This window comes from Semicossyphus pulcher, unplaced genomic scaffold (genome assembly GCF_022749685.1).
Source record: "Semicossyphus pulcher isolate SPU_LCO1_2020_fin unplaced genomic scaffold, fSemPul1.0.p SCAF_12, whole genome shotgun sequence".
Classification (NCBI taxonomy): Eukaryota; Metazoa; Chordata; class Actinopteri; order Labriformes; family Labridae; genus Semicossyphus; species Semicossyphus pulcher.
In genome coordinates, this window is record NW_027211626.1 from 274,253 (window position 1) to 302,206 (window position 27,954).

Here is a 27,954-nt window from a genome sequence, read left to right on the forward strand (position 1 = left end):
TAGAAAACTGTTGGTTTTATTCCTGAATCAAAATCACACAGTGGTTCAGATCTACTATCAGACAGTGCTAACGACATGAATCAGATCCAAAGTGATGCACATTTTACCAACAATCATTATGAAGTGTAACTCTGTTCCCACTGATCTCCTGATGGACTCCTTGATTTGTTGATTCTGTTTTATACATTTATTACAAAGAAAAAAGGAAAACAAGAAAAATCAAGGATAAAGAAACATTCCAGTTTTTTTGAGAAGCTTCACTAAAAAAATCAAAGACACCGATCTGAGAATTGTGCAAAATCTATCATAACCACATCGTAGAAATCTAAAGACATGAAATCACTGTAAACAGCAGAAGAAGAAGCTCACAGTTTACACCTGAAACGTCCAGCCTGCAGGTGGGTCTCACGCGGCTCCAGAGATCATTCAGGACGACCGCTCAGCCTCAGATTGATCTGTTTATACAGTTTAAAAACATTTTGGTGGATGTGTTTGAGGAACCTGGATGCGTTTCCTGAACCTTGTACGATCATAGTGTTATTTCTAACCGGTCACATGACTCACATCACGTCAGCAGGACACACATTATTATTTCACCCTGTCTCCCAAAGCTTAAACCAACACCTCGCATTGCAGGTAAATCTCAACAGGCAAAAGTACAACGTTAAAATTAAAAAATAAAAAGGATTTACAGCTTTACATCATTTCAAACCCAACAGAACTATTTATTATTTTTCTATTTATGGAGGAAATGAGTCGACATTCTGACACCAATAAAACGATGATTGGCACAGGAAGACGAATCTCTCAAATTAAAACAACGACAGGAGAAATATCAGGACCGGTGTCAGTATGGCAACAGGTGAAGTCAAAGTGCAGACGCACAGTGATGCTGAATAAGAGGGAGAGATGAGGTACGTTTCTATGGCAACATGTAGGAGGCACTGAGGCGACCCGAGGTAAGGAGCAAGATGACACCCTGACTTTAAAAACAAAATGGAATAAACCGGCAGCTTTTCATGGGCAGGTGTGGAGACTGAAGAGTCTTTGGGTCTGAATGTTGGAGGAAACGGGTCTTTGGGTCGGATGCAGAGAGGATGGGTGGAGGGCTGACAGGTCTGGTAGTGTTGTTGGTGAAGGCTCAGAGAACGAGCCAGAGGAAGCAGCTTCAGTTTCCAGTGTAGAGGTCGACGGTGCTGGAGCTCAGGCCTCGGCTCTCCCTGAAGTTACTGCCCCCCCGAGTCTGACACACAAACAGGAAACAGAAAACTTATTAAACTATTCGTGTGTCCAGAGGTCGTTTTTCACCTCCTGTGCTGTGATGTTCAGCTTAGGAGGATTTTACATGAATACCTAATTACACAGAACACCGGCTGCTCTGCAAACACTGCTTCTGTGATCACATGATCATGATCACATGATCATGAGCTCACCTTGGAGTTGGATTTTTAATTATCTAACTGTTGTATTCTTGTGTAATTGTACACTTTGTATTGATGTCGAGGATATGAAGGTTTGAACAAAACAGTTCCAACAGAAATGTTATGTGAATTAAAAGAGTTTGTACAAAGTGTTCTCACCTGGAACTGGTCATCACTGGTTTTGTTCAGATAATTCAAGGACGCAGCTCGCTTCATGCTGTTGAACAGAAGAAATAATGTTCATACATTTTCCCGGCTAAAATAATAACTCATGTAGCCGGGGTTAAATTCCAAACGTGTCACATTTCTGCTTTAAAAGAAGTATAACGTGTTTAAAATGCCCTCCATCCTATCAGACTCTCTGCAGGTCTTACTTGGTGCTGCGAGGTTCAGGAGGCCCGTTACCCTGAAGTTTCTTCACCAGCAGCTCGCTGCTTCGCCGTAAAACGTCTCTGAGTTTCCCCAGAGAGCCGCTGCGCTGCAGAGCTCCGCTACCGTCCTGCAGACACACACAGTCATCAACACGCACGGCCATCAACACGCACGGTCATCAACACGCACGGTCATCAACACGCACGGCCATCAACACGCACGGTCATCAACACGCACGGCCATCAACACGCACACTTCGCACTGAAGATACAGGGACTCAAATATACAAAGTGTTTCTGTAACACAGCTGATGCTTGTTTGTCTGAGTATTCTGACTCGTGCTGTAATGAATGAATTGTTGCAGCTCGATGTGTAACGATGTCGGGCGATGCTGGTATTTTTTCATATCCTGACGACTCCACTTTAAACATAACCGTCATCATCATCCAATAACCGCCACACAAATACACTTTACTAAAATAATATAAATAATGATGATTTAGCACTCTACTATCTGGATAGAAAGCGTTCACACAAACACAAATAAACATCTAAAAACACAAAAACAACAAAATACAAGCAAACATTTAAAATACCAGAAAACAGATGTTAAAAATAAATCGGTGTGAATCAGCGGTTGCATATCAAAGATGTTTTATGGAAGTAATTGAGATTAGTCGTGAGTGGAAAACAAGTCGTTACGACAGTGAAGCGGCGAGGGAATAAAGGCATGAATCATTTTATCTTTGTTGCTAAAACATAACTTCTCTGAGCTGGGAACATTTTCTGACTTGATAGAAACACTGAACCAAAGCTTAGCTCTTTATCTGAGACAACGACGCGGTTCTTTGCAGAGTCTTTAATATATGGATCACAGTTTGAACTTGTTTACAGAGGGGCTGTGTAGACACTGCAGCTGTTCATCACATCCAGTCTCTCATATATCAGCTGTGCAGCTCTGAAGTGCAAACTAGTCATAGAAGGAGGGTTTGATGGAGAGATCTGTGTATAATCAATAACAGTGTGATGAGATGTAATGGAGAAAAGTCATAAGACAGATGTAGAATAAGTACCGTCAGAGGTTCACTGTTAGAAAGAACGACAGAAGCTTCAGTAGAAAGGTAACCAGAGTGACCGTCTCTGTGTGGTCCAGTGATGGTGTCATTTTTCATCTACAGAAACACCAGCTTCATACATTATGAACTGTTCTGATTATAGATTATTATTTTGGTAATTTTTTTAAATATAAAATCTATCCTCAGTTTAAGCTTCTTGTTTCAGAGATTTTGCTGCTTTTTTTGTATTTCTGAAAGTTTCTGTTTGTCGGACAAAACAAGCAACATGAATGAGTCACTGTCGGCCTCAGGGTCGTGTGATTGACATCTGACACTTTCATTATTTATAGAACAAATTATTATTTTACTGAAGAATTACTTGGCAGATTAATTGTAAATCACAAACTAACCAGTGCGTTATTGTAATTAATCCATACTTCAATTAATTTATACAACTGTTTGTCTTACACTGCTTTAACCACCATGTGTTGCATTACTCTCCAACCAGTAAACTCTGCATGTCAACCTGATGAAAAGGACTTCAGTCACTTAACTGCAATCCACATTACAAGCTTCAGGCGTTAACCACATCCCTCCTGCCATGAGAAAGCTGTGTGGAAGTGTTTTTACTGTTGTTCTGTAAGAGTTGTGTTTGAATGTAGTTTGCAAACACTTCTGTAACCACTGCCAGAGTTTGTTTCATATATAAACCTCATACATTTATAGTTTTAATGAACATTTTGGGCCTCACTCTGCTGGAGTTTATATGCTTACAACCTCTAAAGACCACAACTCCATCTCAAGAGGAAGATTCCTAACGGCGTCAGACGTGGTTTAAATGGTCTCCATGACTACCAGACGGTATTAAGTTTGTCCAAAACAAAGAATGCCTCCGAGTTTTCTTGTGATGTGATCGTTTTAACGCAGTACAGTCTCGCAGCCAGCAGGGGGAGCTGTGGGTCAATCAGAGGGTTTAGAAATATTTCTGTTCCACTAAAGATCAAACCTGAACACAGACGTCTCCATGTGACGCAGAGAAAAGACAAACGTTCACAAATGAAAAACTTTATTTGAGAATACCAACAAGTGTTGATGCAATAATCTTCACAATGCAGAATGGTAAATATAATGCAGTCCTACTTACTAAGATAGTGCTTATAGACCTTACCATTTATGTTTCAGTCACACTATATAGACAGTTCAATAAATAAGCATTCCACTAACACAACAATATTGTCATAATTATGTGATGTACATAGTCTTTTGTTCAGAGTTGCATTAGAAGCACAGGAGCACTCGTTGAAGGAATGAAGAATCAAGGCAGGAAGCATACCGAGAAGCCGGAGAGTGAATGCACTTGTCAAATCTATAAACACAGCCTACACTTACACTTCCAAGATGTTAAAGTCTTTACATTCAGTAAGTTAAACGTCTGAAATAACATGTTGATCAGGAGGAAACACTCGGCATGTCGTCTAAAAACAGGATTCACCAAAGTGACGATGTGTAAGAAAAAGGCAAAACACTCCACCAAGCTTTGTGTTCCAAATACAGACTCCAGAGTGTACCAGCAAAACGACACAATACACACGAGTACTACAGCTGAACCAGGCGTCCAATCAATTATAACACTTTAATCCTACAACAACAAAGAAAGGCAAATCTGGGCTTTTACTTTGAAATCGATTAATATTTAGCAATCTCTGAGAAGCTCCGGGTTGTGTCTGCTGCTTTCAGCTCAGCTAATGTTCCTTATTCCCTTTGTTGAAGCTTCTGGGCACATATTGTACCAGCCTGTGTGAACACTCATCAATCCAAGGACACTGAAGCCACGAGGAGCAAACTGAGGATAAATTACCATCGCAACAAGAGCTCACTGAGATCCGACCAGCCTGCCTTCAGCTCCTCTAACATCGGCCCTTCTGGTCGTTTCTAACACATCGTTAGCATTACTGACGGACTCCTGCCTTAATATTCAGCCACAAAATAATCAGAAACATAAAAAAATGTAAACACATTATACAAAACTGAAATCAAAAGGAAATATATCTATAAAAACAACAATGCTCCCTTCTCTATTCCCGCCAACTCGTCCGCAGATGTTTTTATTAGCATGTTAAAATATGCAGTACCATTAACTTCCTCACTGTTCAGGCATTTTGTCGCATTAGTTAGAAACAGAAGGAACACACGTTGGCAACAAAAACACCTTTCTTTAAAAACCAAGAGAGACTGACGGCTAAACACAGGGGCTGGAAGCTTCGAGATCAACGTTCACCGCGAGCGTTCGAGGCAACAACCGAATCAACTGTAATATACTGACTTTATAGACGGGCTGGGCGATAAAACCATCTCCATCGGGGATTGGATGAGTCAGCAGATTTCTACTCACACGTTAAATACACAACACTGAGCTCGATGAGAAGCCCCCTCTCCAGAAAACCTGTGTCCACAGAAGAGCACTGGAGAAACACTGATTTTTACATGAAACTGCTCTTTTTAGTCTTTTTAACCGATTATAATTATGGAGCCTGTTTGCTTTAAAGGGGAGGAGACCTCAATAGTTAATTCAGCTCCAGTAAAGGATGAACACTGAAGAAATCCCGACCTTAAAACAAGCCGAGCACCAAGACACATCTGAGATAATGTCAGCTCCTCCTGACGTCCTGTGTCTGTCGAAGAGCATTAAAGAAACACTCATTTACATGTGAAACTCCTTTATTCAGTGTTTATACTGGTTTCAACTAACAGGTCTGTTTGTTCAGAAGAGGAGGAGGCCTCTGTGGATAATTCAGCTCACGTTTAAAACCTCATGAACAACATAAACCAGCTGAACTTGCAAAATGAAGCCGAGCTAATTAGGGGCAGAGTTCCCGGGTATGCTTCGCCCACAGAAGAGAGAGACACTAATACTTCACATGATACTGCTTTTTTTTGCTCTTTAAAACAGATAAACTGCTGTTTTTATCTGTTTTTAATGTAATAAAAAGAAAATAGCCTCAAAAATGTTTGTTAGTCAACTTTAGCGCATGTCAATAAACGAGATTCTACATTTTAACTCATGAACCGTCCGGTTTCTTTAAGCTCTCTTTTCCACTTTATATATCGTGGTAAATAAGGATATTAATCAATATAAAAAGAATGATCATGATCGTATATTTATCGCCCAGCCCTACTATATATTGATTTCTTTATCTGAGTGTGTGTTGGAGTCAAAGGTCAAACTAACCCTCAAAATCTTTCAGCGTTTCTGTTTTGCCTTCTTCCTGCTCCTCCATCCAAATAAATCTACGATGCATCTATGAAACATTACAAGTGTTGGGGAGAGGATGTGAAAAGACTTCACACGATTTTCTTAATGTTCAGTGAGAGAGAGTGACGCGTTCTGAGATGGTGTTGGACACGGGGTTAGTGAGAGGAAAGAATCAGAGCAGAGGAGAGAAGACCAAACGTCCCAGCAGCTGTCAGGTGAACAGAGGACAGAGGTGAGAGCCGGGAGGAGGAGGGGGCTTTCTGAGTCTCTGCCGGAGGGGAGGGGGCACGCTGAGAGAAGGCCAGAGGGAACGACAACACACATCCTTTTTTATTGTGCTGGGGAAGGAGAGAAGGATGGAGGAATAATCTTGATGGCTTAGGCCTGATGAAAGAGAAAGAGAGAAACAGACAAAAACAGCACACATGGTGAGATTAAGAGCTCAGGGCTGGGCTGCCTACACTGCCTACACTGCCTACACTGCACACCTGCACACCTGAGCTTCATCCCCTCTCTTCTCCTCTATACTGCACTACTCTGATGTTAGCTGACAACCTTTTAGACTATACTACAGCCCTGTTTTGAGTAGTACTTCTGTCATTTTACTGCTTGCATAGATTTAACACTGTGACGTTGTTGTTATGATTGTTAAAAGAGGTTTGGTTTGGTTTTTTGGAAGACGAGGTCTTTGGTCGTGGCTAATGGGGAACGAATGAATGAATAAATAATTAAGAGATAAATAAACCCGACACTGCACTCAGTGTCTGGAGACACAGATTTAAACTAATGTCACAAACTAAGGAGTCATTTTACACTCTGGTTTATCTATTTTAGGATTGTGGCTAAAGTCGGAGCATTTTTTAACTCTGGAAGGTACCTAAACTCTGACTCGCTTCTGTTACTTGCAGTAGAGACGGTTTTAATTCCCCTTTTACCTGATTAACTAAAAAAGACTGAAAGAAATCTGCAGCTAGTTCAGAATCTTAACACGACACTGGCTCCCTCCTGTATCTGTCAGGATTCACTTTAAAGTCCTTTAACATGTTTAGAAAGTTTAAATAGACCTCCATCTTCCACACTTCGTATTTATTCTTTCATTTTACGTTCCAGTCAGATCCCTCGGGTCTCATGCGGCTTTTCTTGCTTGTCTCTGGATATTTAAGTGGCAAACCGTCTCTCTGTATTTATACAAAGAAATGTAAGACTTGTTTAATCTCGCTCTTAGTTTGGAGGAGTAACAGTCAGTTTTAATCCTTTATTTTGTACATTGCTTTTTATCCCTGGTGTTTATTTTGTCTCATTTTACCCGTTACTCGTTTGTATTTGTGATTTCTAACATTTCATTGTTGTCTTCCTTGAGTGTTACAAAGTGTTTATTGTTGTCATTTTTTGTTCTTAATGTCTCCGGTTATAATAAATGCAGCACAGGAGCTGTGCCCCTCTCTGCAAAATATAGCTGTCTCAGGAGCTGCACTGAAACAGGTCAGTGGTGCAGTGGAGGTTTGTGGCTGCAGTCACCGTGACTCAGCTGTTTTCTCTCTCCTCTTTGGGTACCAGGAAGCTGGAGTTGGCAGACTGCACCCAGCCAATGACTGTGCACTGCAGACGAGGAACATCTGCAGGCATCAGCACTGAAACAGGCTTTCTGATAACGCCATTACACTGATGATATAACAGGGAGTCATACTGTGAATTAAATCTGCAGCTTCAGCTTTTTAAATTCAGAACTTCTGCTAAAACGTAGCTAAATAAAAACCTTAACTGTAAATGTGTTTAATCTGTTATATAATGCTTCTACACTCGCCTCTGCTGGCCCCGCGCTCACCTGAAAATCTGACTGATGATCTAGCCTAGCTCTTCTGTCACTACATTCCAACCCACCCAAAGTAATTGTGTGAAATGAGAGTTGAAGAGGGAGAGTACAATCCACTGAGTGACAGAAGGAAATTTGATTGACAGGCTGATTGGTTGTCATGGCAACAGTAATCAACAAGTAAGCAGGTTAGTAACAAACAGAAAAGCAAAATGCAAAGGATGAAAACTACAAGACATGCAAACTAACAGGCAGCACATCGAGGCGTCTAGGCGACAGCACAGAGCACGTGACAGACGCACACATACACCTGAGATCATGCAACACAGCACTGAAGTACTGAAGTTCCCCTATGGGGATCAATAAAGGATCGTCTTATCTTCAGGTATCCGTACTTTATTGAAGTATTAACGTTTTATTTTCACCTCCTTCATTTTAACACAAATGTCTTTCTACTGCTTACATTTTCAACACAGGCATTTTACTTCACTGCATTTGAGGGGAATTACTGATTATGTTTGTTTTGCATTACTGCCACCGCCTTTCCAACATCAAGACCGCTTAAATGAACAAAAGACGTACGTGTCAAACTACACAGACAGAGAGGGAAACTGGAGCGTGTGAGAAGAGGCGTCTAGAGAACGTGATGTCTGTGAGCGACAGGGAGAACTCGGAGTCACATGGATGAAAGAGAAGCAGCCAACATGGCCGACGAGCAGCAGCAAGACATTCCCCATCCAACTGACTTACACAAGTATCTGTACTTCAGTAAAGGATGTGTGCACTTTGTACACCTCGGTCTAAATGCTATAAAGACGCTAACAGCAGGTGTTTATTCAAATATCATATTTTGAAGTGGACTTTCGAGCTCAGCTGTATTAAAATGTCAGATGGGATAAGTCTGGACAAAGCTGTACAGTAGGAGAGTGATCAGTCTGACGTGCACGTCACATCACCTCTGAGAAAATACCTTCAGAGAAGCAGACACTTTACAATCCTTTCTTTTAAAACACAAGCTAGCCATGAGGTAGTTTCATGTTTGCAGCTATAAATGAACGGATTAATGACTAGAGAATCTGAGTAAAGAATGTAGACTCGGTCAGGAACCATCTTTAAAAGCATGACAATGTCGTGGTTACATTTCCTGTTTAGACTGTGCATTTTATCTCTACTGTTATAGCTGTGACATGGATAATGACGAGCTAGCACACACCCAGAATCCTTTGCATGCCATCACATGTTTCAGATAAAGCAGGTGCACATTACGATGAACGCGCATGCTGAACATTTGCTGGAGTGAACACTGAAGCAGTTTTGAGTAGCTGTGTTATGAACATGTGTGTCGAGAAGCGTTCACATTCACACGACAGCCAACAAACAAAACCCCACCTCTCTACTTCAGCAGATGGCAGGTTAACAGACATTTCTCAACCATGTGAAAACACAGTGAACGCACATGGTCCATTAGTGTGCATGTTAGGGCCGGCAGTGCTACATGCATGTTGGGACGGGGTTGGTGCAGTGAAGGGCGTGGCTGCTCTGAAGCGAGGGAACGGCTCAGGCTCAGACGAGGCATCTCTGCTGACACAGTCCTGCCCTCTGGCCTATTTAAGCTTCACCAGAGGGCTCCAGATCTGAACACAGAGCTACATTAATGTCATGTTTTTGTAATAACGAGGAGTGAGGCAACACGTCTACATGGAGACGGAAATAAAATCCCTGCAGTGAAATGACAGTAAAGACGCCAGAGTGGACTGTTAATGAGGCAATAAAGCAGCAGGATGAACCGTTACATATCAACATCCAGTTTACTGCACAGCCGGACGAGCATCGGAATCATATTGGGAAACATGTCAATCGTGTTTAATGGTGGAAACATGACACATCCTAATAGAGAGTCAGACAGGCGGGATCTCTGCGAGTCCCCCAGAAGCTCATAAATATTTCATATGATGCCAGGGTGCCTCAGAATGAGCCTGTGCCTTTTTGTTTCCGCTCCACTTATGCAGAAGCGTTGCCAGCAAAACAACAACTTATTAAAACAAGACGCTTCATTGTCAAGCAATGAACAACAAAAACATGAACATGTAGCACCAAGGGAGACTCAGCTGGTGTCAAAACAACAGGGCGGCATGCCAAGACACTCAATCAGCTTTACACGTTACAAAAAAGGGATTCATCAGGTTGACCTCATGAGAGGAACAAGGTGCATCTACAAGCAGGTGATGGGCTGGTACAGAGAGGTCAGAGTGCAGAACCTTTCTAAGGCTTGTTAAAGGATTGAGCCTGAAAATCATTTTGTGAAAAAGGAGGTTGTGCAACTTGGACTTTGGTTCCAGATTAATGTCTTATAACCAGTTTATGACATCATAAAATAGGTCAGGCATTAATGAGTGTGTGGTTCTGTTGTGCAGTTTGACCACAGTGAAGACGGGGCGTATAGTGAGGTGCATCGTCTAGAGGGGCTTCCTGACTGGCTCTGATCATTTAGGTTAAGTAGCCCGAGAAGTCAGCAACTTAAAGGGATAGTACGGACACAGACGCTGAGATATGAACTGTTGTGGACGCGAGCAAAACTTAAGCCATTTAAAAAAGGCCCACCTAAAACAAGCAGATGTGTGTAAGTGCTTCAGCTTGACGTCAGACAGCCCTACACTAGCATAGCACTGTATTAACCTTGCTAACCTTCATCTACTGTAATACACTGACAATTGATTAATACAACTAACAAATCTGAACTGTCCCTTTAAGAGCTGTTTATTTTGAATTCTATAAATGTTAAGGATGTTCTGTACCAGTCCACACTCTCTGTGGTTTTACTAACACCTCCTTGTTCTTCCTTTGAGGTCACCCGATGTTTTTACTCGACTGTAGTGGATCTGTACTCACCCCGTTCCACTCCACGCCCATACTCACTTCCTCGCCGGTCTCAGAGCCGCTCTCATACTTAACGCTGGACAGGCTGTCCCTGCTCCTCCGCCTGTCCCCCTCTGTGTCCTTCAGGATCTCCACCACACGTGTCCCGTGGATGGGATCGACACCCTGATGGGAAAAACACAGGTACACACACACACACACACACAAAACAAAGGAACATAAGAAAAAAGGAAAAACTCGGAGGTGGACATTAGCTTGTGAACATGAGTGAGAGTACAAAGTTATGTAGAGGTATTAAAGGGATGTTTTCTGTCTCTTTCTGTGTCTGTGTGTGGCATCACAGAGACAAGGGAGTATTTTAAATGACCGTGAGAAGGCAGTGATGTTATGGGAGAGAGGTGGAGGCTCTGTGGGGGCTATCAGTTAGAGACAAACCACTTACTGTGTTGCTCTGGATCCATAGCAATGTAGAGAAAGGGAAAGAAATATCATGAGATTTGCTGTCCTAATTGTAAGATATTACAGAAACAGCAGCTGGTAAGATATCTGCATGCAGACAGGTAAATGCTGCTGACCTGCTTGCGGGACCTGACAGCGCACTCTTCCAGGGTATCAGCAGCCTCCAGCTTGCCCTGTCGGCGGTACAGAGCCCCCAGGTTCCTCAGGGTGGTGTTCACTGTGGGGCTGGAGCAGAAACAGGCACACTAACGTTAACACAAATGATCTCTAGTGATTATTAAGAAAACGCTTTAAAATTAATGCTGCTTCCTTAACAATAGAGAAGAAAGAATGCACACGTTTACTCCATGCATGTCTGAAACAACAAATGCTTTCTGGCCTCCACCAAAAGTGTTTATGTTTATGACTGAGCTGTAAAAACATGCTTATCACGCTCTGCCCCACCTGTTGACTTTACAGGCCTTGTACCAGCCTCCGTACTCTCCGTAAGGGGTGTTGTCTCTGTGCTTGCCCTGGAAGTAAATAATGGAGAAGAGGAAGAAGAGAGCGTGAAGGGGAGGTGGTTAGAACCGGATCAGCAGCATTTTTCTCTGTGTTTACTGTGTTTCATGTAACCTCTTATATCATGTGTGGAGGACAGAACAGTAAGCAGAGCTGTTTTTGCATTTGACATGTTTATTTCATTTATTTAAGCGGCAGTGTTTTCAGTATTTTCTCTGCTTCTGTTCAGAGCAGCCCTCACCTTGCTCATCTCCTCTCTCTCCTCCGCATGCATCCAGATGGGTTTGTTTTCAGCTGCAGACACACAGACAGAGAGGGAGTCTACACACAGCTCAACAGCACTGGAAAACAGATTAACCCGTCGACCTCAAGATGTTTTATTGAATCAATCATAAACTATTCCTGATGCAGGCTGACTTTGCCACATTACCGCACTGACTGATCGTGAGATCAGCCTCTCAGACGTCAGATTTATCTGCATCTTGGAAGGGAGATTCTCTGCTTCTGAATTATTTCTATAAACTTGTACATGTAAGAAGACGATGGGGAACTTTCAGGTCTTGCAGAGACGGTTTTGACCTTACAGTGACGTTAAGAGTTAATAATATAAAGATTGACACAGCTCCTTCCTGCTCCTTCAGAAACAATGCAAACAGTTAAACAGTCTTGTTTTTAATGTAATCAGTTTTGCAGATTGTAAGTAATTAAGAAATGCTTTTCAATGCCTTCAGACACGAGTACACTTTAGGAAGTATAATCTAATACATACTCACGATACAGGCTGATTACATATACATTAGAAATCCAAAAACAGAATCTATAAACCCTTAAAACTAAAAGAGATTTTACACTATTTGCGACTGCTTGTGAAAACGTTGCTGCTCTGCTGCTTCCCCTTAACCTTCAACTCGCTCACAGTTTTATATTCAAAAATTCTGCACTATTGTGAAGCTAAGTGACACAAGAAAAATAAGCTTCCAGCGTCGGAGCGCTGCATTGTGCCGAGCCTCCTTTCATTCCCTTTTCAAAGCGGTCTTTCTAATCCCCCGAGGAAGCTGAAAATCTGAGCTTAAACTCAAAGAGAAGAAAATTCAAGAGTTCATCTTTCAGACAAATAAACTCTTTATTTCTTTTAATTGTTTATTTGGATTCTTTGAGTCGTCTGAACGTGGAGGTCAGAACATCGTCCACTTTTTAACCGTCTGTCCATCAGTGAGCGCGCTCGCTGGTGTGACACAAACACAAGACAAAGCACAACCAAAACAAACGAGTCTTTTCTGAGCAGCACCCACCACCACCCGACCAGCTCTCACTTTCCAGTGTTTTATTGATTTCTAGGTTGATTGAAAGAATCTTCCCGGCTGTAATTATAGAAATAACCTTTTACTCATGCCTTCTCTGAGGCCTTACCATCGACTGATCCAAACTCTTTCTCATGAGCACGAGTCAGAATCTCTTTGTACAGGATCTCAGCCTCCTTGTATTTCCCCTGTTTGAGGAAGCAGGACGCCTGAAGAAGAAAGAAGAGAGAGCGTTTTAGTGTTGGATCAAATGAACCTGTTGACTCACAATGTGCCCCCGGAGAGCAGCAGCAGCGGCCTCTCCGCATATTGCTCCTTTGCACTGTGACTCATGAAAACGATATAGTATCACAGAGCCTCCTCTACTGTCTCCGTGCAGCCTCTCCATCATGTGTGAGCAACCGGGCAGGAACAAAGAAGAGAGCAGCTACAAGAGGGGCAGACAGAAGAGTGCTGGCTCGGTGTCCTTTATATACTACTCATGGAAAGAAATGTTTCTATCCACACGTCTAAAAGATGACAGTGATAGAAATACAGATCATATTCAGTCGCCTTTAATAAGTTATTATATTTAAAAATCCCTGCGTCTCTCTCACGAGTTCACACAGTGAACTGAGCCGTGAAGGCAGAAAGCAGTCACAGTTTCTGCACTGAACACGCCCACATGCTCAAGCCGACTGAACAAATGAGTGAATCTGCTCACAATGAAAGTCTGCTGTGCCTGTGTTTACCTTGGTACGTTCACAGCTCAGCAGGGGCTGTGACTGTTGTCAAAATAACTCCTGTATGAACCCTCTGGACTCCAGGAGGACTGCGGATCTTGCTGCTGCTCCCTGATCTCTCTCGCTTAAAGGAACCTTTTTAAACTCAATCTAAAAAAAGCTCGCTCTCAAAAACAGAACGAAAAATAAAAGTTGTTTTCATTTCAAAGAATCTTTAATTTGAAACTAAATATGAGGCATTTGGAGCTTTTTACACCAAACTAAATATATTTCCTTAAAACTCAAACACTTGAAATGAATGACTGTAAAGATGCTAATTTTATAATAAATATGTGATCAACACATCTCTCTCTGTTTGCTCTGAGTCTTCCAACAGAACAGATCCTTCCCTGGATAATGCTAGACTCAAAATAAGAGAGAAATGACTCAAACATCAGCCCACACAGCAAAGTGATCAGGACAAACAAATACTGTGGTAGTAAACAACTAATAGCAACTAATATGAGAAAAACAAAGCAGTGATTAGGGCGGCACAATTAGTCAAATATTGATTCAGATCATGATTTTGTCTTCCCACGATTAAAAACACATGACTGATGGTGATACGGACGTTTAGAACGCTCCGCCCGTAGAAAACTCTGCTGCACATCAAATCAAGCGCTCCCTAAACTAACAGCCGCTCCCCCAGGGGGCGATGGAGAGGTTTGGGCCTCACTTTTGGGGGAGCTGGCATGTCACGTGATGAGCGACCTCGCAGCGTCAGTTTAGAGAGGAAGAGTAAACAACAGAGACGGTCAGAGAAACTAAAGTCAGACGTGTGGAACAGAAGACGAAGAGCTGGTCCCCTGAAACGGCTCGTTTGGAGGTATAGGTAATTAAAACCTGCGTCTGCGCCGCAAAGCAACACGACTAATTTGTTGAAGCAGCTGCAGAAACAAAGTGCAGCATGATGAGTGTGTGAAGGCCGAGAGGAAGAACGAGCTGCTGCATGTCCTCCAGCGTCAAGTCAGACATCCACAACAGAGACGCTGCACAGAGACAAGCTATCCACCCAGCTCCCACAGACACACTGACATTACCCATGCAATTTGCATTTGATATTTTGCACCAAATTCAACAACTTGATTTTAAGTCTGAGTTTGATGCTAAATTTATACACGAGTCTGAATGCAGAAAACAGAAAGTGTTGCTCTGTTTATTTAAATGTGAAAGTACAATCAAAATGGATAAATAATCCTTATTAATAATCGTGATCTCAATATTGATCAAAGTAATCGTGATCGTTTGCTTTTATCTCTCACAACTCCTTCCAGCCTTCACGACGCCTAGCCAGCAGCCATTTCTATATTTACAGTTAAACCAGCGAAAACAAACGCAGATCTCCATATCGTGATGCATATCCTGTTCTGTTGTTGACAGGAACTTTAAATATCGAAAACACAACGCTTGGACTTCAGTGATGGTGTTTTCATAGACCGGGAAGGATTCAAAAATGGCAGGTGCTCCGGGTCAAGAGAGTGCAATTGGAAGAACTTGTCTCTCACCAGGTTGTTCTTGGTTTTGGCCACGTTGGGATCATCCGGGCCCAGCCTGCACTCGTAGATCTCCAGGGCCCGGCAGTAGTAGTACTCCACCTCCTCGTACTTGCCCTGGTTCTGACAGAGCAGAGCCAGGTTGTTCAGCTGTTTGGCTACATCGGGGTGGTCCTTCCCCAGGACCTGGCGGAGAACAAGAAGGGAATGTTTTGAATTAACACTTTTGTATACGTCTTTGCCTCCATCTATTTGGCTTTGGCTCCTTCTGCTGCTTTCATGTCTTCTTCCTGCAGCCACTCAGGAGACCTAATAAAAGGCCGGCTGATCGATACAGAGGGTACAGAATAGAGCTGTCAGGCAGAGACTCGTTGAACCCTGCTGAGCTCTGCTTTGTCATATCTCCTATCCATCTCCTACCTCGCTCCCTGACGTCTGTTATCCATTTTCAGCTGTGCTCTCAATTAAACCCTGTGACTCCCCCCCCCCCCCCTCCGACAGGAAAGCCCCCCAGCGGAAACTTCACAGACAATTTAAGAAAATCATTTGCCTATTTTTAGTCACTGCTGCTCCAGCCGCTCCAGCTGACATGTTGGAAATATAACCCCGGTAATTAGTCTGTTACACTGAGCAGGTTCAGCCTTGAGATGAGGCCTGGATAGCAGAATGTGGACCGGTGCGATCCAGGGATGTGGCCTACCTTTTCTCTGATCTCCAGAGCCCTCTTGCAGAGCGGCTCGGCCTCCTTGTACTTCCCTCTCTTTCCATACAGCACGGCCAGGTTGTTCAGCGTTGCAGCAACCTGGAGAAACATAAACAGAGGCAACATAAATATGGCTCTGCTTTGCTTTATTGCTGCCAGTTAAGCCTCACATTATCACGGAGTTTTGTACAGCTGCCTAAAGTCTGTCACTAAATGCAAATACTTCAATCAAGCAGCCCCAATGCGCTCCTGGATTTCACAGGATGGAAGTTACCTGCCTTTGGTCTTCGTTATTCTGTGTCGAGAATCAGACTGAGTGACAGGTGAAACTATATGAGGTGAACTGTGAGCCCGCAGAGCTGCAGGGACTAGTGCTGTGCTCTAATAGCTTCCTTTAGGCTTTACAAGGCGCTGCAGTGAGATCAGTCGTAGAGTTTAGTGTTTCCCATCGGCTGTTGTGTGATTTGCTGGATGTATGAGCAAACACTGAGGAGTTTCGATTGATTACTTTGAAGCCTGCAGTCACATGGTTAAAAAAAAAATCAATTCTTTAACAGTGGATATTAATCCATAAAGATTGACTGAAATACAGAAGACGGGGGGGTTATTGCCTCCCTGACACAATCTTCTCATGATAATGAGCCTACACCAGGTGACTAATGTGATACATCTAAACATGGACGTGTCCACATGCAGCTGTGGCTGCGGTGGCGACTGTGGGGTCTTACGGCGGGGTGGTCTCTGCCGAGGGTTTTCTCCCGGATGGACAGAGCATCGTTGAGCAGGTGGGCGGCCTCTTTGTATTTGTTCTGATCCCTGCACGAGAGAGAGACAAGACAATGTGATGACAATCAATCGTAGACTACTATGAACCGTAGAACAGTAGAACTAGCTAAAGCAGGCATGTTGATCACTATGTCCTGATTATCCAGGTATTTAACACAGATCTGTACATAGTGACGGAGGTCTGGACCTTTGTGCCCTCAGAGCTGGCTACAACCACTGTAACTAAAACATCCAGAAACAATCTGCAAGTCATAACCTGCTCATACTGTTTACCTAGAGGCCGCACATTTCGTTAGCTGGCGGCTAACAGCAGCTTGTACTGCGCTGTACGAGGGGAGCTCGGGAAATAAACACAAACAGCTAAGATCAGCTCACTGCTGTTTCTTTTAAAGTCTGCAGGTGGAGCTCTACTGGGCGCTCAAACAATCCAAGCGGAAACAGGGGAAGGAAAAATAATCTTTATGCACATGAATATAGCTGTCCTTAAATCTTTTCCATTTCTCTCGGATGGCTTCTTCCTCTTCTCCCCTCTCTCTCTGGGTTAGGGTTAGGGTTAGGGTTAACCCTCTCGATTAGGTTTCATTTACAGATTTGGATGATTAGCTTGGGTCACATTTTTAGGGTCTTAAAATCTGGCATTGTGGACTAATCTGGAAAATGGAGGCATTTCTGACCTGTAGACCAGAGCCAGGATGTTGAGCATGGTGGCCACGTCGGGGTGGTCGTGTCCAGAGGTCTTCTCCAGGTCCTCCAGAGCCTGCTTGCAGAGGGGAACAGCCACCTCGTACCGGCCCTGGGAGGCGTACTGAATCACCAGGTTGTGCAGGGTTCTCAGGCGGGCTGGGATCTCGTAGCCTCCCTGCTGAGCTGCAGCCACGGCCGCGCTGTTGTGTTGGTGCTGCACTGTGGAGGCCACACGCACAGGTCAAAGGTCAGCTCAGATGTCAAAGAGGGAAAATTCTGACTTGATTATATTGCTTACTACATTTGCATTCACACAATACAGCAGTTTCAGGGAATAATCAGTTTATGGGATTATACAATTAGTGTTCGATGGCATGACAGAACGTTATCTACCCCAGTGGACAGCAGACACTCAGGAGCAAACTTTCAGTTCCCCATAAATACTCAGAGAAGCATATATTATCAACTCTTAGTCAAATGATGACGAGATCATTTTAGCCAACTCCTCTATGACAGAAAAGCCACAGTATGTCATCAGGTTCAACACTTTTATCTGTGAGTAGAATAACATGAAGCTGGATCTCTGGACCGTGCTGTTCTTACTTCCTTGGCCGTGCTCCTCCTCATCATTAGGGAAGAGGTCGTCCAGGGAGTCCTTCGGTGTCTCTCGGTCCTTCTCCTCCTGCTGAGGACGACACACACATGAAAGTCAGATCATCTAACGGACAGCAGGAGTCACGGACAACAAGTCAGGAATCATCCTTCATTAGACATGAAATAAAGAATAACAGGCAACAGATACGACACAGGAAAGAAAAGATCGTGATATCTTTAGGATCATACGAGGTCTGAGACGTGCCGAGCTTCGAGTAAGAACTCATCTTTGTAAACATTTAGTCCGTGAGAAGAAGAATTATAAAACAAAGTCATAATGAAAGACATGTCAGAGGGAACGTGACCTCATCGTGCAGTCACATCAATCTGTACTCATCCGAACATAAACATTATGTTTTCATTTGGTTTGATGAGGGTGCTCCCTAGTTCTGCATAAACTTAATAGGAAACCACATCAGTCTACGTAGTTTGTTTTCCATGCAGCCAATCAAGCGCAGCATAAAGCAGTGGGCTAAACAAAGCGACGACTAAATTTGATTTCTGCAGGAAAAATGGAAAAGCTCCTTCCTGAACAGGAATAATGATCCTGCAGGCTTCTGGCAGGATGTGCTCCAACAGAACGGAGCACTTAATGGATACAGACTGTTACTGCGTCTTTTGTGTCTAAAAATAAGGTCAGAATTTGCAGCGATTCATTCCCATCATCAGATCAATGAGGATCAGACCAGAGAGGCTCATACCCGGAAGAGGAAAGGCAGATTTTTGTTCTTGTATTGGAAATCAATATCAGTCTGCTGCTGTTACCAGTGAAATAAAGTCAATTAAAGCTGATTTTAAATAAAATAGTCCCACGGCTGTTCGCTGCACAGAATTCGTGTAAGTAAATTCTTACAATTCTGTCCAATTTTGCTGGTGATCAAGTCATCCTTATTCTGCTGCACAGGCCACATGATGTCGTTGATTTGAATGCAGTCGATAGAAAACAGTGTCGTCCAGTGAATTTAATGTGGAGGAACAATTTATTTTAAAATCCACTTATAGGGAGAACAATTTAAACACAAGAAAACTGTGTAAACACATTCTCAAAAAATACACGACTAAGCCAGAAATGCTCGATCTGTTGAAGTACTTGTTTTCGTGAGAGAGGAGCTTTGATCTTAGTTACAGCAGACTGACGGTGTCCAGGACTTACAGTGGGTGAGACATCCTCATCGTATTTTTTGAGCTGGTTCATGAACTCCAGGTGCTTCTTCTCCTCCTCCAGCTGGGCCACGCTCTGCTCGCTCTTCTGCAGCTTCTGCTGGGTGTTGGCCAGCTCGTCCCGCAGCCACTGGTTCTCCTGGCAGAGCCTCCTCACCTGCGCACGCAGCTTCTGTTTCTCCGACTCCACCGCGTTCAGGTGGTTGGACAGGGCCATCATCACCTGTGATAGAGACAGCATGGGAGAGAAGCGACATTTACCGAGGACAGAGTGTTAGAGTGCCGAGCTCAGAGGGTACAAAGCGGGGCTGATTCTGAATGAATCATGGTCAGCACACAGGCTCAGGATAGAAAGAGGAAGCAGAGACACACACGACTTTACGATACTGTTTCATATTCTCTTTATCTTCCAGTTCTCAGATTTAAACCTTTGACCAACGGTGTTTTCTAAAACTTTTTTTTTCTGCTTATCATGCAAGTGACCAAACTATGTGTACCTCTAGCTGATGGTTCGGGTTGCTTTTGTGGGTCATATCGAGGCATCAGTAATTAATTGATTCCGATACATAAGCAGTTAAAAACTCCTCACGGTGCGTTTAAGTTCGAAAATACTGTTTTGCCACCCGCACACCTCGACCACCCCGCCTTACCTGTGCCTCGCCCAGGCCCAGTTCAATCATCTCCACTGACTTGCGGAGCAGGTTGGACTTTTCGTGCACCAGGTTGGCCTCCTCATCCTTCTTTAGGCACTTGATGGTCTCCAGGAGGCTGTGGAGGATAGAGTTGTGCTCGTTCTTCAGGGCCTCCAGACCCTGGATCACCAGCTTGGTGTTGGAGATGATCTCCTCCTGAGAGAGCTTCTCCAGCTTCTCTTCTCGCGGGTACACCATGGTGGACATCTTCTACGCAGCTCAGGGAAAACCTGCACATATTGATAAGAAAAGTGAAGCTGCTGTTATAACAGGCACACCCACTGGACACTGTGGGAATATTTGAACAGCAGCAGCTGCCACATTAGAGGACATTTTCATGACCGCTTTCCAAAGATGCAGCTGTGCTTGTTTAACACTGGAATTCACAAAACAGACACAGAGAGCTCGTCTGAACTGCAACTGTCAAAACAGTTCTCTTTCTTTTCTTCTAAAACATCTTCCATTTCAAATAATCTTCACAGTATCAAGCATCTACGGCAGACATATGATGGTGTAAAGCCCTGGTTCTGATGCTGACAGACACGTCACGTCTCTGCTTAGTGATAGATATCAATGCATGATCAAACAGCAACGCGACAGCCATAAAAGGGAAATTAATTTGGCTTTTATCACAGACGGAGAAGAGGGATTCAAATTTCATGAGTGAGATAGGTCAGCAGTTTTTTGTTCCGTTAAATTAGAGAAATATAAAATGAACAGCGTTTGATATGATAAGACAGAAACGTGCTAAAATAAAACGTGCATTAACAAGACTACGCTGCAAGGGCTGTACGAATAGCCACATAAAAATGTAAGACATGCATTGAAACTCTGCTGTGCAGCGCTGAGGGGCAAAGGGACACATCATTCTGGTGGACAGGCTGTGGGGGGTTTGTGTAATAAGCTCTGTTTGGGAGTAACGCTGCAGTCGAGCAGAGGGCACACAGATGCTGCAGTGTGGGTGCCTTCGGGTGCCAGCACTTTATCCAAACAGAGGCCTCGCTGACTGAGAGTCACTGAGAGGATGACACAACAAAAGCCTCAGTAATACAGCTTAGCATCTGGTCAAGACACAGAAAAATCATCAGTGTCTATAACACTGTGTTCTGAAGAAATGTCAGCCCTTTGGTGAGTGGATGGAACATGTGTTATTTTCCCCAAACAGTCTGAAGATAACCCATGACTCACTGAGCCACGTCACTGCTGGCTGCATGGTGAAAATGTCAGAGCAAGAAGCAGCCCTGCCCTTCAGACCGGGGGCCAGGCAATGCAGAGCGAGTGCATTCTGTATGTTAGCAGCAGCGAGTGTTAAGGAAGAGGGGACTCGCAGTATCAAACACCAGCTGAGCGCCATCTGCCAAGGGAAAATATACTACACCATTAGTGAGCCACTCCCTGAGATGCTGCTCACATTCAGCCACAGTCTATTAAAGACAAGCACTCAGAATATAAAAAGACCAGCAACAACTGCGATTCAAAGCTGCACGCTTTGTGACGTGACAACAGGAAAGAAAGCATCAGTTATGTTTAGTCCTGCTGTGGAGAGCTGGCATTAACACAGCTGCAAAACCGGTGCAAAGAGTCATCATGGATGTTCAGTGGGGGCGATGCATTTCTGGATTCAGAATCAAACTATACAACATGATAATAAATCAATTCTAGGGATAAAAATCTGATAATTAATCTGTTAATATTTTTGATTTAATTGCCCATCACAAACCCCCAGCGACCAAGATGATCTCTTTAAACGTCTTGTTTTGTCGACTGTCCAAAAGCAAAACATATTCCTGTTACTTCTCTAGAGGATGAAAGAGAGCAGAAACATTTCCGAGGCTTTGAATGACAGATTGTGGGCTCCATCTTTTCGAAAAAGTTCCCTTAAAATGATTTAAACATTTCAAAATAGTTGATTAACTTTCTGGCACATCATTGCAGCTCTAATGTCTGTACAACTTAATTTATTAGCTTCAGTGTCCTATGACCTCTTCTTCACCTGCGCCGGCAGAAACACAGGCGCAGGCAACACAGACTGGATCTACAGCCAGTGTCCAGTAATGATCCCCCTCCTGTGATGTCATGCAGGTCACGTCATGTAATCACAGCTGTGCTCTGTCGGGGGAGTGTGGTTTATGATGCTAATATGTTTCCTGATGGACACTAGACAAGCACATGAACACAGCTACTGAAGACGACTAACTGGATGTCTGCGTGTGGAAATGAGCTTTAATCAGGACACTGGAGCGTCCGGATCGCCAGCTGGAGGTTCTGGACGTGCAGGACAGCAGCAGAGATCGATCGTAGAAGCTCAGGTAACCCAACAGCAGGTGAGGAGACAGAGGAGACAGAAGGCACCTCTGCTGCCGTCAGGTGAAAACCTCTCTGCATGAAATGATGTTGTTTTTCCTTTTCTCCAACAAAAAGCGTTGCCATTCTCAGGTTCAGGAAACCGATTATTAAAATCCATTCAAGAATTCCAAAAATGCATAATTTCCGAAGGAAAAGGCATCAATACATTTTTCCTGTTTTCCTACAAAACAAACTTGAAGTTAACTTGATGCAGATCAGAGAGCGTCCTGTTCAAGCTGTGAAACACTGAAGCAGGTGGATGATGTATATTAGATACGGTTCCCAGAGACTGTGAAAAAGGCCTCCTCCGTAAGTGAGTCCCTCATATGTGATCATGTCTCTACTTTCTTTTTACAGGAAGAAACAAAAGAGCAGTACAAAAGAAAATGTGCAAAGACATTAAACCTCTTCAGAGGAGCGCCGAGTGACGAGATCATTCAGCGTTTTTCATCACGCGTCACATGAAACAAAGCTTTTCATCAGTTCACAGTAACCACTTTGTTTTCAGGTCACCAAATAAAATCCTACATGGAAATCTAGAAAGGCGTGAGCTCGTACTTCCTCCTAGATTCAGAATACGAGGACATGAATGAGGCCAAATATTAAGATCATAAACAACAGACCTGGTATGAATTCATTCCTCTGGTATGCACATATCAAGCATGCCAAAAACAAAATGACCAGCGGGCTTACAGTCAGCGACGCCAGCATGCAGAAGAGTAAAATGTGCTCACGGTGCAGTTTTTCAGCAGGCAAGACGTAACACGTTTCTATAAGAGAGATTCACATGAAAGGAAAACAGGCCAAAGCACAAGTAACCGACTGTGCTTCATATAAAAGTCTATTCAAATCCTCAAACAAATCATGTATTTACATGAGCACAGACACGTTGTGTATAGTCAGGAGCATGTGAAAATGCTACATGAGCATCGTGCTAAGTGAAGTCAGGATGAGGATTATAAAACATGAACTTGACATGACGACACGTCAGACAGAAGAGGAGGATGCTGCTTTCTGTGGGAGCGCTTCACAGCTGAGCAGCACGTTGCTCTTCGTTGGGAGCCTTCAGAACGTTTCGCTCTGAAAACGTTCAGCTCCAAAGAGCTCTCAGCTGCTCTGAACGGGTTTGAAAAGATCTCTTTGAAAGATCAATCATATACACATCTAATCACCCTGTGCAGTTACTCTGAGTCTCTGCAGGTTAACACCAAAGTGCATGAAAGGCCTGAGTATGCTTTCATGTCGGCCAGGAGACAAGCAGCTTCACCTTGATAGAATGCAAACACACCTGTATCAAGGACTCCTCCGACAGCTGAAGTTAATGTTTCCCCAGTCTTTAAAGAGGTGAGATAAAGTCCAACAGGGCTGTTGTTTTTCTCTCGAAGACTTCAAATTAATCTTTAACACTTTCTTCTTGTTTTTCACACCGATCATGTGCCGCTAAACAAACTCGAGCACCAAAGGTAAAAATAAAATAGACTAAATAAAGTGACAGACTCCGCTAGGCCCACAATCTGACTTCTCTTTCTGCTAACATGGATAACAGGCCGGCTCACAGGGCGCTACAGAAACATACACCCTCCATGTTACACATTACAAAACACAGCAGCACAAATTCCCTCGGTTAGGACTGAGGGCAGGAATGATCAGGGTCAAACATTACTCAAGCTTTATTAGCAGCTGTACGGGAGCCAGCAAAGAGAAATGTTCACCTCTTTAAAACATGCAAAAAGTAAACAACAAATCCCTCATCCCAGAGCTGCTCCAGCTACCACTCAATACACCTGAAACAGAGACGCCCTGCAGTGACAGATGTCTCTGCTCTTCGTTGTGTCTTTACAACAGATTGCACTGAAACCATCAGTGTTCATGCAAAAAAAGGAGCATTAGAATTAAGCAACTTTTCCAAGCAAAGTTGCTGTTTTTTAAATAAAGATAAAACAATGGGAAACAAACAAACTGCAACATACTTTCAATGCATCCGTTTCCATTAAAAACCCACTAAATGCTTTCTAAAGGGTCAAGATATTTCTTAGCCTGCTGGACCAGAAAACCAACCTCGGTTTCAGTAGCAGATCAGCATCATAGTTTGGCAGGCAGAAACGCTGATGCGATAATGACTCCTCCTCCGGTAATAGCGCTACACGCCAGCAAAGTGCATCATAAAATTGCTGAGCTAATCCAAAGTGATCCTGCTCAGAACGAAAAAGGAAACATTCGCTGAGAGAGCGAGGCAAACGGAAAAGAAACCGGACAGGAATGAGCAAGAAGGAAGCCGATAAGGGAGGAGAGGAGACGGTTGCTCGCAGGGAGCTGATGACCTTCCCTCTGCTCCGTCAGAACATCAGCTCGCATCAAGAGACAGCCCCACCCACGGCGGGAGGAGAGCAGGGGAGTGTGGAGGAGCAGGTCGGATGGGGGAGGGAGCCATCCTCATCTAGACTCTGCTCCTCTCTTCTCATCAGACACAAAGGATCAGGTCTAATGAGACACAATGGAAGAGGCTCAATGACACTATTTACAGACTCAAAGGAGGCTCACATGCCACCCAGGCTGCAAGGTTAAAACCTACAGCCTCATGCAACTACACGAGAAATTATTACACTGTAAATGTACAGCTTCAGGCCCTATAGTCTGCCTCAGCACCACAAACCAATACATGTTTGTGAGCCAATTTAAATCATAATTATCCTATAACTTCTCGTGTGCAGTCAAGCAAGAGTCAAGTGAAAAGAACATTTAGATCCACGAGCAGCAGCAACATGACTCAGGGTTGTAATGATCATAGATGGAAAAGGGCTCAATAGACCAGCAGTGATAAGAAAGAAATAAATTTATATACTGGACGAACACAATGAAGCATCTGTCAATAGATCACCTGTTTCCCACGGGCCTAAAGAGATGAGGGTCAATATTACAAATACTGGAACCAGAATACAAGAGAGACATTTTCACATCAGCAAAGATGATCAATGTGTGAAGCAAAGACACTCCATAATCTCAGCCTTTGTACTTTAGCTATGTCTGCAAATTCATGTTTAGCTGCTTTAGCTGTAGACACAAAAACCTGTTATGGTCAGACTGCTGTTTACTCGTAAATGTAATCTAACAACCTGATACAGTGTTTCTGTGACACTGTTCTGATGAGGTGGATCAGGAGCTGCATTTTATAGACAAGATAGATGAGTCAACCTTGCAGGGAGACCAAAGGTCATACAATATTGCAGCAATCATAGCATATCTGGCCCAGAAGCCAATATAAATGCCCAAGAGGAGAGAACAGCGTTATGAAAGGCAGTTCTCTGTTTAAAGGAACAACCTGGTGGACTCTGTATTGACGCGTTTATTTGCCTCAGAGCAGCAGAAACCTGTACCATCTCACAGAGCTCCAGTGTTCATTAGTCTCCCCCTCCAGAGAGGTCTAAAGCCTCACATTATCACATCTCCCTTTGGAAAACAGCATCATCACTGAGTCCCTGTTTCTCCGTTTCCCTTCCTGCTCTACAGTTACTCAAATCGACTGAGATTCAGACACTGATCTCCAAGAGGAGGATCAACTGAATAACCCTGAATTGTGCATAAGTGTGCACTTGCTATTGCCGAGGGTAATTACACATTGAGCACGTTGAGCAGGATACAAACTCTTAAATGTGCCCTTTTCTTCTTCACTATTGCATGGGTTTGATTTTCAGCTAACCTAGAGACAGAAGTTAAATGTTTTTCTTACAGTCTTCTTGAACCAAAACGTATCCAAACAAGCCTTTAAGAGCAAATAATGAACATAGCACAGGCTATGGAAACAGACTGTATGAAAGAGGGTGTGGTGCTTGATGTTTTTATAATTGTAAAACACTAACATAGGAAATGGAAAAAGGCAGTGTCCGATCTCTGTGCCATCTCCCCCGAGAAGCATTTCCTGTCTACTTGATGAAGTTTGGCACCGATAGATCACCTCATCTTCCTCTGTTTCCGGCACAAACAGCAACCAAACACACTGTCCACATCACCACCAGACACAAAGGAGAGTCAGCCAACAAGGAGGGTGTGGCAGGGCCTGGGACAAGCAGGAGGGAAGTGCCACTGACGCTGTCCACAGACATCCATCACTGCAGAGAGACCAGCTGCTAGAGGGCGGTTTTTCCACTGAGAGATGTCTGAAACTGTCTGCCTAGATTTTTATACTGACGCAAGGAGACAAGGAAACGCTTCTGTCTGACCTGAGGAGATTATGATGGAAAATGTGACACCTGTGTTTTTAACATGGTTCTCTGCACAGAGCTATCGTGGTAGTTACATCGTGTTAATGCTGCTGCACAACATTAACTTTGTTTGAACACAAACAGGCTCAGTCTTCTGAACATTTGCAAATACATGTGGTCTATCATTTGACACTACGCTGCATCATTACACTCAATATTTCATTTTGACATGACTTTTACAGTTCACAACGGGACTATGGTTTTCCACCTCCATGAAGCGGTTACAAATGAAAAATAAGTGAAGATTTTATTGGTTTAAAAGAATAAGGAACGCCAGCTCCCCTCTGAGCTTATATTTGTTTAGAAAAGAAATATAAGGAATACTTAAAGGATGATACTGTAATGCATTTGTTAAATCAAACCAAATTTTATAAAATAAAGATCATTAGAGATAAAGAGATAAAATTAAAAGCCATCGCACATTAAAATTGCTGGGGAAAATGTATAACAACAATTAATAACAGTTCTAAACAGAGCAATTGTTACATTTTGTCATATATATCAAATGAAACATGTGTCTTTCCAGAGTTGTGTAGTTTTATTTACCGTACTATTTAGTTTGGTATTTTTGTTAGATAACGAGGAAAGTTATTTTTGATGTATCCTACTTTGAAATTATTATTATGAACGTTTATTTTAATGTATTAAAGATGAAGTATCTTGTACATATAAAAAGTAATCTATCAATACAAATATGTAATAACGTTTGTATGCCAAACATCATATAAAAGTATGGTATTGTGAAAACAGTAAGGCCTCATATTAATATCTTAATTTAAGTGACCGTCATCAATCAGAGGCCATGATCCAATCTTGGGTCAAGACTTTGCGAAATTTGACACAATTATAAAATCCAGAGGTGAGGCTAAATGAAGAGGCTTACTGAGCTGAGCCGAATGATCTGGGTCAGAAAACAGCTGCTTCTCTCGTCGCTGAGATCGTTTGTTCACAAGAAGAACGTTTATATTCTTGACGAACGTTCATCATTTTTTTCATTCACACAGTAAAGCTTTTTTGATCTGTTTAGCGCTCCAGTAAGCTAACGTTACTAGCTTGCTTCAGCTAACCCGCTAGCATCACCACTCCCTTGTTGTTACAAGTTCCGACCATGTTAAAACCGCCGAGTGGATCATTCCTATACATTGTAGTTTAAAATTATGCTTCTTAAATATACGCCCAGATAACATAAAAGGGATCACACGTTGTAAAAACGAGAATGTGAAGATACAGGTAGCACTTACCGAGAGCTAGGACTGACGGCTAGCTCAGCCCCTTTAAATCCAAAATGTCTCCGGCACAGTCAGATTCTCCCAGCAGCCCCTGCGGCTCAGTTGATGAATAGTGACGTCATGTTTTGTTTTCG

General features: G+C 43.1%; 1 protein-coding gene across 4 annotated transcripts; it reads right to left on the minus strand.

The window, feature by feature from the left end:
* LOC138588987 (kinesin light chain 1-like) lies at positions 1–27,895 on the minus strand. 4 transcript variants are annotated; one of them, XM_069659248.1, is made up of 16 exons: positions 27,833–27,895; positions 19,945–20,216; positions 19,287–19,517; positions 18,083–18,161; positions 17,470–17,698; positions 16,738–16,825; positions 16,007–16,108; positions 15,319–15,492; positions 13,162–13,261; positions 11,993–12,045; positions 11,695–11,762; positions 11,367–11,475; positions 10,804–10,956; positions 1,796–1,920; positions 1,581–1,638; positions 1–1,243 (listed from the first exon to the last, which is right to left on the minus strand). In XM_069659248.1, exons 2-16 carry the CDS (start codon positions 20,191–20,193, stop codon positions 1,169–1,171), a joined length of 1,893 nt encoding a protein of 630 aa, XP_069515349.1. In that variant the 5' UTR covers positions 20,194–20,216; positions 27,833–27,895; the 3' UTR covers positions 1–1,168. The 4 variants fall into 4 exon arrangements, with proteins under 4 accessions (XP_069515349.1, XP_069515348.1, XP_069515351.1 ...); XM_069659247.1 differs by having other exon boundaries at positions 18,083–18,164; XM_069659250.1 differs by lacking the exons at positions 1–1,243; positions 1,581–1,638; positions 1,796–1,920 and adding an exon at positions 3,898–6,485 and having other exon boundaries at positions 10,831–10,956; positions 18,083–18,164.
* Between the last annotated feature and the right edge of the window lie 59 nt (positions 27,896–27,954).